This window comes from Pseudorasbora parva, chromosome 17 (genome assembly GCF_024679245.1).
Source record: "Pseudorasbora parva isolate DD20220531a chromosome 17, ASM2467924v1, whole genome shotgun sequence".
In the NCBI taxonomy this organism is placed as follows: domain Eukaryota; kingdom Metazoa; phylum Chordata; class Actinopteri; order Cypriniformes; family Gobionidae; genus Pseudorasbora; species Pseudorasbora parva.
The window spans coordinates 20,353,956-20,367,286 of NC_090188.1; the positions used below are offsets into that span (position 1 = coordinate 20,353,956).

The following is a 13,331-nucleotide window of genomic DNA, read 5'->3' on the forward strand; positions in this document are numbered from 1 at the left end:
TAATTTTCAAATTGTTATAAATCAACACCACTGGAAAATTGTATGATTTATGTTACAAAACAGGGCATTGAGTTCATTTCCTCAGTACAGAGAACACCGGAACTTAAAGCATGTTTATCAGGCATTGATTTTGGGAGACAAAGGTGAATAGAGAAATAAATCACATATCAATGTTCCTATAAAATAGTAGATATTTTTATGAAATGTTTTCAAATGTTAGGCTACTACTCCCATTATTACACTTCACTTTGCACTTTCATTAGCCTACAGGTTGCTCAAAGAACACTGTCATTTCATGTAATTATATATATGTGTGTGTGTGTGTGTGTGTGTGTGTGTGTGTGTGTGTGTGTGTGTGTGTGTGTGTGTGTGTGTGTGTGTGTGTGTGTGTGTGTGTGTGTGTGTGTTATGTTTTAAACAATGTAATGACTAGAAAAAAATACTAAATTCAATACTTTTTTCCTGGGTCAGATAAAAATATTTCCAGAAAAGATTTAAAAGAGCCATACTAATTGATGCAGTACCTCTGCGGATCCCTGGGCTTTGAGAGCCACTTTCTGCAACAAAGGGCTTTTGGACTAATAAAGGCCCAAGAACTGTTAATAAGACAGGGCATGCACAGGCATTGACATCAATAACTCTAGGCCAAGTTTCAAGTCTTTTGTTTATTTAAGTATTATCATGATCATAAATTTTCATTTTGCATTTTTTTAAATCACAGAGCATCAACTCTGTTATGTGCACAATTAAATAAATTATTCTGAACGACGCTAACATTATCAAGCATGTATATTAAGGCCAGTTTCTGTGTAATAATAAATAATTTGATCTGGTGGTAAAACCAAGAAATGCTGCCTTAACTGACAGACACTTTAAGTTCACAGCCAAACAGAGAATGTGCAATTATCGAAATATAAACATAACAATTTCAATAAGAGTTCAACGTATGAGTGGTGTTATGAATACATGAGTTTTATAACGGTTTAATAAAATGCAAAAGGCACCGTAAAACATTGAATTACAAATTAAGTAAAACTTTTAAAAAAATCAATAGCAATAGTAATATTAATTATAATGTGTTAAGAAGACTAATATTTCTGTACAACCTTTTTTATGCATTTCAAGCATCAATTAGTTCCACGGCTGTTGACATTTCCTTAGTTCAATTCTCAGGTGCCTATATTATTTACCTCAACTCTAGAGTAAAATAAGCATCTTAACTATCTCTGGATTATAAATCTTAATTAAAGCATAATTATGTTAAAATAATTCATCACATTTGCAGGTTTCCTCGACACATCTGAACAGTTGTGCTTCCAATTGTACAGTGCCAAAAACATCCTCAATGTACACCTCAGATGCTTTGAACGAAAAGGAGAAACGAAACAAACACAGCTAATCATGAATATTCGACATACACTTAACGATACAAGTTACATTCTAAGTTATACAGACAAGCATTTTAGCTAAAGCACTCATAGTACCTTTCAGAATTATGGAATAAAAAAAACGGTTACAAAGCTTTGGGTATAAGACGCCTGTTTGCTACAGAATTTGAAAGGGGGAAAACAATTCAGAAAATACAACAGAAATATTGCAGCAATTCCAATAGTTTGTGAGACTTCCTAATTGACAGCCAGACAATTTCTGATTATATGGATGCAGGTTATGAAGCAATCAAAATACATGTGAAATTGAATTACAATAATTAGTTGTGAATTTGTGACCGTGATTTATTGTCATGATAGAAATGATATCTTCTTTGTTCGTTTCTTTCTTTAGCAGCCAAATATCTACACGAGGACTCGGAATTAGTAAATTCAGAAATCGGTGCTCTTCAAAAAGCTGAATGTCAAAAATACCTCCTCACAGGACGTTACACCAAAACATCCCTCTAGTAAGAGCATTCGTCTTTCTTCAGATGTTAAGACTCTTAGGTTTTAAAGGACATTGTTAAATTAAGAAAGCCACAAGTGTGAAGATGCATTTGTTTCTTGACATAGCTTTAAAATGGTTTTAGACCAAGACCATTTGGTTTATTGCGGATCACCCTATTATTTTTAACACATGCAAATGAGTGATCCGTCAAACTTTCAGAAGGAAGTGAGAAATGCATCCTAAAGCTGAGCGAGGGCTTATTACTACAGGTGCATACACGCTTCCAATCCTATTTGCCGTTTCATTTTAAACATGCCGATCCCATGCAAGACTGAAAGAAGTGCCCATTCAGTAACATAACTCTTATATTTGTTAAAGATATTATGGGTTAAATACAAGTTAAGCTCAAACAACAGTGCTTATGGCATATATTGTTGATTAACAAAAAAATAATTTCAACTGGAAATTCACCCTCTCTAATACACAGTATATTAGGATGAATAACATAACTTACAGTGGAAGTGAATGGGGCTAATGTAAGTGATTTAAGCTTCACATCAATTCCTCTTAAAACATATATTATGTGATCTGTGTAGCTCACATTCTAAAATTGTATTCACACCCATAAAACTACATTTTCGGTGAAGTCCTGCTGAATGATTGGAACTGTACTAGACAACTAACATGTCATACCTATTGGTGTGCAAGCAGAGCACTGCTGAGCACAAGTAAGTCTTTCAACTTCTCAAACGAATTCCTATGAAAGTTAAGCTTTGACTGTCAATATATCTGACTCCTGCAGCGTTTTGGGCTGTGAGACTCCCTCAGTGACTAAATCACATATTAAACAGACACGTTAAAGTTTTTAATTGTAGTGTCTGTTCTCTAACTGAACTGATTTTATGAAAATGAACACGGTCGCGGTGGGAAAGTGAAAGTGATTCAGTAATCTAGTAGCGGTGGCTTTGCGAGTGACCTCGTAGGGCAGCAAAGCATTCTGGGAATTGTTGTCTTTCATCCCTATGAGACAAAAATACATTTTCTGTCTTTTCTCAGTCTAGAAAGCACTAAATAAAATAAAAAAATATATATTTTTAAAGTTTGTTGAACGTTCGCTGGTTCCTGTCTCCTTCTTCCCATAACTACGAACAGTGTTACATATTCAAACAGCAAGTACTTTGTTTACCAATTAGACCCATTCACTTCCATTGTAAGTGCCTCACCATAACCATTATTTTTTTATTTTTTTGTAAATAAACTTTTGAGGTGATTAGTATTATGCCACAAAAACTGTCGAGCTTAACATATATTAACCCAGAATATTTTAATGTTTCTTTCCCAAGTTTCTCATTACTATAAATTCTCTTTTTAACAAATTGTCCATGCAATGATATGTACGTATGAAAAAGAAACGTATGAACAGCATGTCTTTTTCTTGTGAAAATTAGAAAACATATCGAGCGTACAGGACGCTCCATTTCCTTTGGAAAAGAACATGAGGGAAATGAGGTTGTGTCCAGTCTCCACAGTGAGGTTCCTGTGCTCCGGGGGTTATTCGAGGCATACGTGAGGCAAGTTATGGGACTCGAGACTATCTCTTGGTCCAGCCTGGCTGGGAGATGGCCCACTGGCTCCTGTCCGTAGCAGCTCAGAAGAGAAGGTTGTATCTTTGCTTTGTTGGTGCAGGAGGTAGCTGTCGCCCTCCGTGGTGTCCAACTCTTTGTCATTGATGAACAGCTCTGTATCGCCCCAGTCAGCCAGCGGCTCGCGATCGCTGGACTCATTGTTGCTGCTTCCGCTGCTCCGAGTGGACAGGCTGGGATGGCAGTCCGCAGCAGTCGGTAGCATGAGGTTCTGAGCGGAAAGAGACTTACCGAGCCCACGCTCAACCTGTAGCGAAGCAGATGCTGTGGAAGACATGAGCATTAGAGGATCAATGTCAAGGCTCAAGTGTCTTCTCCATGACCCATCTTCCTTGGGGTTGCGTGCGGGCTTGTCCCGTAGCTGTACCGTGCTTTGAATACTCTCAGCCTCCCTGTCTGATTCAACCTCAGTTTGGGTACTCAAGAGGCAATTGCTCAGACACTCCGCCCGGCTCTCCTGTAGTGTCTCTGGGATAAGGCTGGTAGACCGACCTTGAGACGTCGGTACCATTGGCGGGAGCTGAAGGGTAGTTGAGGTCGAATGGATTGTCGGGACCGGCCTGGTCAGCTCACTGAATCGCTGGTGACTTCTGGAAAGGTTGTTGGGGGTGAGAATGGGAGGAGGGGACACTGGGTAGAAACTGTCCGGGCTGGAGGGTTGGTTGTTGAGAAGAGGAGAAGTTGAGTAGGAGGAGGCAGAATGTGGGTAACCAGTACCCAAATTGAGTTCACTAGGGGCCAGAGCAAGATGCAGACCACGGTGTAGGTTACTGCTGCCCGAATGAGACACGCCGCTGCCAGTAAGCTGGGAGGATGACGACAAATCCTTGCTATGGATGGAGCTTTGGTAGTCGGAGGTCTGATCCAGCTCGAACAGTGGCAAAGCAGACAGACCAAGCATCGAAGATGAGCCTTTCTGCAACACCTGCCGGTATATATCCAGCAACGAGTCCAGCTTTGACTCAATAGACTGGACCTGTATTATATGAAAAATAAGAAATCAAATTGAAGTTCCTGAATTGAATGTCTAATAAAATAATAATAATAATAAAACATGTGACTGTACAATACTGTTCAAAAAATTGGGGTTGGTACACAAATGTTTTTGTTTTTGAAAGCAGTCTCTTATGTTTATCAAGCCTGCAAATATTTGATTGATATTTGATTGAAAAAAGTAACATTGTGAAATATTTTTTACAAATTATAATAACTTTTTCTATTTTAATATATTTTAAAATGTATTAATAAAAAAAACCCTGAATTTTCAGTAGCCTTTTCTCCAGTCTTTAGTGTCATATGATCCTTGAATTTTTTTTTATATGCTGATTTAGTGCCTAACAGTCATTTCTTAATATTATCAGCTGAATATTCTGTAACATTATTTATAAATAACTTCATTATATACACATACATACATACATACATACATACATACATACATACATACATACATACATACAGTTAGTCCACAGTTCAATACATACCTTTTACGGTTTTCGGTTCGGTTTTTTGCTATTCTATTCTTAAGCGACAGGAACAGCGAGAGGTTAAGGAGAAAAAATACTATTTTTTATTGCAATACTCTTTCTTTATTTTACTTAAAGGAATTGAAAGACCTTACTTAAACTTAAAACTTTACTTAAAAAACCCTTGTACACAGTTCTAGTGTATTGTATAATATAGAATAAATATATATAAAGATTTAAAGTAGCAGCTCAGAGCTTTACAGTAGCCTTTAAGTGTGAAATTAAATAAATAAATGTAAAAATAAAACTACATTGTCTTCGCTTTAAGATATACATTGATTCTTAGCTACTGTATTCGTTTTTCAGTCAAAAGCAGCGAGTGATTTTTTCTGTCTTTTGTTGTTGTATTAACATTAAAGGGATAGTTCACTCAAAAATGAAAACCCTGTCATCGAGAAATGAATACAGGTTTGAAACAATATTAGAGTGAGTAAATAATGACATTATTTTAGAGATGAACTGTCCATTCAGCGTGTTCACTAGGCTGCGCTGCTGTCAATTTAAGACATGTGCATCAGACACATGCCGAATTGAATTTCACTTTAGAAATACTGTGTTTATGTATACCATGTGTGTATTTGATTGTATTAACGCAGTAAGACGTCTACTTAGTCCAGTAATCACGTTTGACAGCGATTTAGTGCATGCACTGGAAAAGTGCATGTTACAACCGTGCATAAGCACACAAATTAAATGTTTAAACAGCAAGGCTTTAAAATGGATGCAAATAATGAACTTTGTGACTGTGAATAACTGTAGTGTTCCATGAGTATAACTCTACCATTAACTATTAACTATTAACTATTAACTATTAATATATTGGGATGGAGGCAAATGATGATGAAACCGAAAAAAAAAAATGCAATGTACAATCCCTAATATATATATATATATATATTTTGTAGTTGTATTATATATTAGGGGTGTCAACAATAATCGATTCGTCAATGCATCGCAATGCGGGGCATGAACGATTCAGCATCGATGCGGCAAAGTGCCATAATCGATTATGTCACTGTTTATTTTCTGGCGGAACGATAAAGTTGTGAAGTTTCAAATACTTCCGGTTCCGGGAGAATAACAACAACAACAAGGAAGATGGCTGAGGCGGAGGGAGATGACCGCGATAGATGTGTAAATGACCCGAGGTGTGTAGGATTGTACGTATATATTTTTTGCACAATAATAAATGAATCTATAATGACGAATACGGCGCAATTCACCTTTATTCCACAAGGTGGCAATGTCTGATACTCAATGATGAAGTGACGTTTCACTCATAGTTACCTCTGACAGAAAACGAAACAATAATTATATCTGCAAAACTTGAAATGACTCAGTGATTTACTTCAGAGAGCAAGTACTAAACACAATCATATGTTAGTGTCACTGTCTCTTGATGATGGATGTGGTCAAAAAGCTGTCAGTGCTCAAAATATTGATTTTGAAGACGTTGAAAATGAGTTTGGAGAATATGCTGGAGATCGCGAATATGAGGCAGATGCTGAATATACTGGTAAACGATCTCTGACGAGGTCATATGATGATGGTATTAAACATCTGCTCAAACTGAATCCTTCCAAGCTCCAAAAGGTAACGAAATAGGTTTTATTTGATTCTTCTCTAGCTGTTACTCTAAAATCAGGAGTTTTATATATTATCACGACAGGTAGAGGTCTATCCATGTTAAATATAGATCTGGGTCGCTAACGACCTGAATATGTAAGAATGTTTGGTGAAACAGTCATGCATTTAAGGGTTAATTACATTTTATTTTATTTAATAACTTTTATGTCAAAGATACAGGAGACACATAGCAGCCAATACAATCTGTTGTTTAATATCTGCTTGTATTGCCTCATGACTGAATGATTTTTTGCTTTTTTGAAATTTGCTTTGTGTGCAGTAGAATTTTGATGCATCACAATGCATCGTAGAATCGAATTGAATTGAATTGAATCGAATCGTTACCTGGTGAATCGTAATCGAATCGAATCGTGAAGGTAGTGCCAATGCACACCCCTATTATATATATATATATATATATATATATATATATATATATATATATATATATATATATATATATATATATATATATATATATATATATATATATATATATATCCGCACAAAAGAAGAAATAAAATAAAATATTACGGACCCCAAAGTTTTAAACGTAGTGTAAGTTTCATTAGACCAATATGGCTTACTTGTCTCTCTACTTTACAGACACGGCCAAGCATGCTCATGTCATGCTCCAGGGACTCTCCTTCTGGGAGGATTTTCTCCCTGCCTTTTCTGTCTACCGAAATCTGGCCTTTTCCTAGTATTTGATCCACCCTATAAAGAAAAAAAGTGATTTTGAGCATATGTGAGGATGTACACATTTACACTTCTGTTCCTCAAGCTTGAGCATGGCACAGCACAGCAGGATCAAACTGGGCTTTGGTTAGTGAGAAAGAAACGAAGTTAGTGCATCACCATCATCTATTTTTTCTATATTACAAAGACAGTAAGTAAATGTAAATTAGTAAGTAAATGATTAATTACAGTCAATGCAATTGAGAATAGGATTATTTACATTCTAAATGTTACTTGCTATAATGTAAGGATGGCAGTATCGGATATGCCTAAGGTTATATGCAAAATATGCAAGATTTCTAGCATAATGTAGTTTATATTTTCAGGTGTAGTGTATGATTATCCAAGCGTTTCCATGCAGATGCAGATTATGTACACTATTTGTAATCATTCCTGGATTTCACATTTCAGTATGTGACTTTATGTTTTTGTGTTGTTAGAAAAGCTGTCGAATGCTTCCTCGTCTCTCCAAATCTATCATGCAGTATTTGCGTTAAACCAACATCAATTAGCTAAACCAATTGTGTAGAGTGTGTGCTACAGAATTTATAATCATATCCTTGGTTGAAAACATACAACTATTTATTAATCAGTATATACTTCCAAGTGATGTACAAGTACAAGTCCAATGATGAAGGTTAAAATGATTTAAAATTACATTAAAGTAAGCTAAAATAACTAAAAGCCAATATATTTCTTATTATAATTCAGCCACTCAATTCAGTTTTTTTCCAATTTATTTTCTTCCCAGAACCAGACCAGATCCAATCTCAGTGGCCAATTTTGGATATGATATACATTTTTTTTTTTTTAAATCTTTATCCAGAAAAGTATGAATAATTAGCAGGCATTTGGCCTTTGCAATTAATTGTGGACAAAGGGAGGCCTTGCAGTCAAAAAGGTTGACAACCACTGCCACTTAGATTCATTGTAGATACTGATTTTGTTTACTAGGTGAATGGATGTGTGGATGGGTCCCGGTTCTCATAACATATGGAAATAAACCCTCTAAATGTTTATAGTTAAATACATCATCGCCATTGGACCCAATGCACAGTGTGAATTGATTCAGGTAAGTATAGCCCCATGACTAGAACCCCAGCCTTCTACAGGCCTCTGACCCAGCATGCTTCTTCTTGCTTTGGCTGTAATACAAGTGTAGAGAGGGAGAGGAAAGGTTCCTGGCTTTGGTACTCAGTGTCTGATGTGGACCCACGGCTGTGGCGAGTCTAGATGAGAAAACATACGGGGGTCAAGTACATTTTTAAGGTTGTGCCGTCAAAGGAAAGAAAGGAAAAAAGGAGAGAAGGTTGAGAAGAAGAAGCTTATGGCACTAAAACAAGATACTACTGATCTCAGATACATGCATATAGAAAAATCGAAACTTTTCAAATTCGTTGAACTGTTGCTTCAAAGTCAATTGGGGTTAGTTCGGCCAAAAACGAAAATTCTGTTATTACCTTCAGGTTGTTCGACACCCATAAGACCTCCGTTCAATCTCGGAACACAAATGAAGATATTTTTGTTGAAATCCGATGGCTCAGAAAGGCCTCCATTGACACCAATATCATTTCCTCTCTCAAGGCACTAAAGACATGTTACATCATTACAAGAAGTCCGTCTCACTACAGTGGCTCTACAATAATCCCCCCCTCGCCCCAATGAAAATGATGGGCCATTTTCAAAACAAAGCTTCGAACCGTTATAAATCAGCGTATCGACTCATGATTTGGATCGGTCATAAAACCACCAAACCACTGAAATCATGTGCCTTTGGCGATCCAAATCATGAATCAATACACTGATTCATAACGGTTTGAAGCTTTGTTTTGAAATCGGCCTTACAAAGTTATTTTGTTTTGTTTTTTCACACAAAAACTATTCTCGTCACTTTATAAAATGATTGTAGAGCCACTGTAGTGAGATGGGCTTTGTAACGACGTCTTTAGTGCCTTTTATGGGTCTTGAGAGAAGGAATGACATTGGTGTCAATAGAGGCCTTTCTGAGCCATCGGATTTCAACCAAAATATCTTTATTTGAGTTCCGAAGATGAACAGAGGTCTTATGGGTGTCGAACGGGTAAGTAATTAATGACAGAATTTTCATTTTTTGTTGAACTAACCCTGACAGTTAGAGATGGTTGTTCAAATCAGAGACGTTGATTACACACCTGTTGGTTCACAATATTGAAGAATGACAAAGTTTTACTAAGATGTTTTTTTGATTAGCTGGTCATCCCATGCCGGGCGAAATGTTTTACAAACTGTACAAAAACGAAGCTTTAGGATACAAACCCAAATGCTCAGGAAAGCGAGGAGAAATCAATCTAAAAAGTTAGTCCAGTACACAGGCAAATTTTTTCTAACACCATGCACTGCATAACAGTTATGCTGGATAGCATTGGCCAACCTTGTTAAAACAGGAGAGAGTTTTGCATGATGAAAAGCAAAGGAGTCAAGAATTTGTAGGACAGAGCCAACAGCTTGAGGCTTTGAGTCAGTGAAGCATAAAACATTTTTTTTATTGTATTAATCTATAATAATTATACTGTATATATATATATATATATATATATATATATATATATATATATATATATATATATATATTTATATATATATATATTTTTTTATTTTTCTTTTTATTTTATTTTATTAATAATACAAAATAATGTGTATTATTTTTATATAGCATTTATTATCTCTGTGATGTTCATGTCTAGAAGATAATGGTCAAATTAAGACACACAGCCTCAGCAAATGACTCATGTCTGGATGTTTCAGAGTTAAAAGGGTTTGGGGTGGGGGATTGTGGGTCGGGCTGACCCTGGGGCAGAGTGTTTCCTCTTGGCCTGACTGTAATACAAGTGCAGGGAAGGAGAAGAAAAGGTCTTGGCTTTGGTACTGAAGGTCTGTGGACCCACAATGGTGTCTAACCTGAATGGGAAAACGCAGACAGGGAGATAAGACAGACACGGACACGGACATGGAAAAGTATGCATAGGAAAAAAGTTCAACTATTTTCTTTACAGTGCAGATCAATAGTTTCCTTCTTCAAGTACGTCCTTGTGCTAACTGCATTTGTTAATAAGTGTTGTGTAAGTGAGAAATGTATGCAAAAACCAAACTATAAAAGTTAAACTATAAACATAAATGTTACAAATGAATTTATAACTTTCTGTCACATGCTGGAGTTGAAGATATTTTTACCATACAAAAAGTGCTGGTTTGTCTCACCTAGTCTGGAGACTCTTGATACGGCATAACATATCCAGGTGACCAGCAGAATATTGCTCAATCACATCTTTCACATCATACGGTCGCAGCGTCTCCTTAAACTTCTTCTTGGCCACATGGAATTTCATTATCCTGAAACAAGAAACAGCACTTAACTTTCGATGAGATATTATACTGAAACCCGGCAAATATATTAAAAGTAAAGAAAAAAATATGAAATATTTAACAGGTTTTTTGTGTGGTTACAAGATATATGTATTTAAGAAGCACAATTGTACAATTAAGAAAGTAAGCAAGTAAATAAATAAATTGATAATCTTGATCAGTTTTTTTAAACCATGAATGATTTAATTGTTTCAAACGTGAACCTCATTAAATTTTGATATCTCTGTACTTAATACAAGAATGAAACAAAAACGTCAGCAGAGTTAACTTTGTTCCAGTTATGTATGCAGATATAAACCATACAGTATAGTGTGCATATATATGTAAAAACTCAACTCAACATAAAACAAACCTCTTTGAAAGTCTCAAATAATCAAACCTGCAAGTTCTGTAAGCTTGCACTAGATGGCAGAAATAAGTCACAGATATCAGAACAGTTTTTGACCCAGAGAAAAATATAATCAGATATAACCCTGCTTTAAAAACACAGTTAATAATAATATTATTACTCAAGTAAGGCTCATGTTCAAGTAAAGCTATGCGTGATGAATGACATTAGCTGTGTAAACACAGGTATTACCAGAGGCACACTGAAACCCACGCCTATTCTATTCATGACGTTGGAACTGCAAATATTGACACAGAGGGGAACAAATCTCAGTGATCCGTCTCTGTAACGTCTTACAGATCCAAGCCCATGTCAGTTTTTCTTCATGTCAGATGAGCTGATGTGTAAGCAGAACTGACTGTGAGCATGTCTATCCGACACCCTGGGAAAGAGGAATGGGAAAAATCTCAGCCATCCTGAGACACCCTAATAGTTAGGGGTGATGGAAGCGAAAGAAGAAGTCACCTGAAGCAACATAGTGGCCTTACCCAGCAGGAGACAGAATGCAGTTATGGTCTAAAAACCTAATGGCTCAATCAAGAGGGCAGAAAGGTCAAAATGAGCGCGTTCAAATCTGCAGCCACTTCCTTTAGCGGAGAAAAAGACACTCTGGAAAGTCAAACTAACCTGACGGCCCTGATCACTGCCTTTAGTGGGGCAGACAGATCTTCGACAGTCACATCACAGTGGCAGCCCTTCTCATCAAAAGCATCATCCGGTCCGAGATTGGTGTCAGCTGTGTGTGAGAGAAAGGGAAAGAATGTGAATCATATCAAGCAGAAACATTTTTACAGCAGCTCCTCAAAAAGGCTGAAAACAAAACGAGGCTAAAAAAGTAGAGAAAGCCGAGGGCAGATCAATACAGCTATGAATCAAAATAGCATTCAAAGCAAATCTTTCCCTGGACCGACACACACAGACCACAGGTCACCCCACTCTCCACTGAGCTTTACAGCATACGCATGGGATAGAAGTATTGAAGAAAGCATCAAATTAAACTGAAAGGCAAAATAATTTATTAGGGATACCAATTTTAACAAACAACTATTGGCCCATTCCGATATCATTTTTGCAACCCGATCACACGTAAATGCGTATAAATAGTACGAGTGTGCAATGTCGTGGAATGTATACGCCAAAACTCATTTTGCCGTGCATATGATACGCTGTTTTTCGCGTGCATATGATACGCACTTTATGGCGTATATATGACACGCTCTCTTGGGTAGGTTTAGAGTAGTGGGGTGGGTGCGTATCATATGCGCGTGAAAAACAGCGTATAATATGCATGCCAAAATGAGTTTTGGCATATACATTCCACGACATTGCACACTCGTACTATTTATACGCATTTTTCGTGAGATCCGGCTGCATTTTTGTCCTTAAAATAGATTAATGTTTTGATCCTGTCATAAATTAGCAAAGTTCAAATACAAATACATTTAGTAAAGAATATAGCTAGTTTATTGCTGCATCATCAAATCATCTTCACTGAACATGTATTGGATCCATTTAAAACAGACAGCAGTGCAGCAGGAATATTAGGCTGCTGTCACTTTATGAGGTGCACGGATCCAATATACTGATACGCAGGTATGTTTTTTTTTTTTCTCTTACTGTTTACCTTCACTTAAGCCACAGCCGAATGTGTTTACTAGGATACTCGGCAAGATAGGCTTTTTGATATAATTCTGTGTGAATATGTCCGTTCCAGCGCAAGAAGCAGTGAAAGAGAACTCTGAGCTTCTGAGAAGCAGCTTTCAGAGCTTTGGATGTGTGCATACAATATTATCACACAGCGAGTACCAAATTAAGTTATCTTTTGCATCTTCTTGCTCTTGAATATTTTAATTGGCAAGGCTTAAAAATACGCGCAAAGGATAAACTTTCATGATTCTTTCCTGTAGCTCAACCAGTAGAGCGTGGCGCTAGCAACGTCAAGGTCATGGGTTCGATTCCCAGGGAAAGCAAGAATTGACAAAAAATGCGTACCTTAAAATACAATGTAAGTCGCTTTTGAAAAAAGCGTCTGCCAAATGCATAAATGTAAATGGCATGACATCCTATAGGGAAAGTGACATTTCTGTTGCATTGTTGAGCCTTGATATATTTTGTACAGGTTTCATTTTG

General features: G+C 36.7%; 1 protein-coding gene across 7 annotated transcripts in view; it reads right to left on the reverse strand.

The window, feature by feature from the left end:
- Positions 1-645: 645 nt before the first annotated feature.
- kcnq5a (potassium voltage-gated channel, KQT-like subfamily, member 5a) overlaps positions 646-13,331 on the reverse strand; it is a 162,124-nt gene continuing 149,438 nt past the window's right edge. For 4 of the 7 annotated variants that reach the window (XM_067420817.1, XM_067420816.1, XM_067420818.1 and 1 more), the window contains 6 exons: positions 11,829-11,937; positions 10,649-10,780; positions 10,238-10,348; positions 8,533-8,640; positions 7,261-7,390; positions 646-4,497 (listed from right to left, as the gene is read on the reverse strand). In XM_067420817.1, the coding sequence (XP_067276918.1) occupies positions 3,430-4,497; positions 7,261-7,390; positions 8,533-8,640; positions 10,238-10,348; positions 10,649-10,780; positions 11,829-11,937 (1,658 nt within the window). In that variant the 3' untranslated portion in view covers positions 646-3,429. The remainder of the gene's footprint in view (positions 4,498-7,260; positions 7,391-8,532; positions 8,641-10,237; positions 10,349-10,648; positions 10,781-11,828; positions 11,938-13,331) is intronic. The other 3 variants (XM_067420821.1, XM_067420820.1, XM_067420819.1) reach the window with 2 other exon arrangements.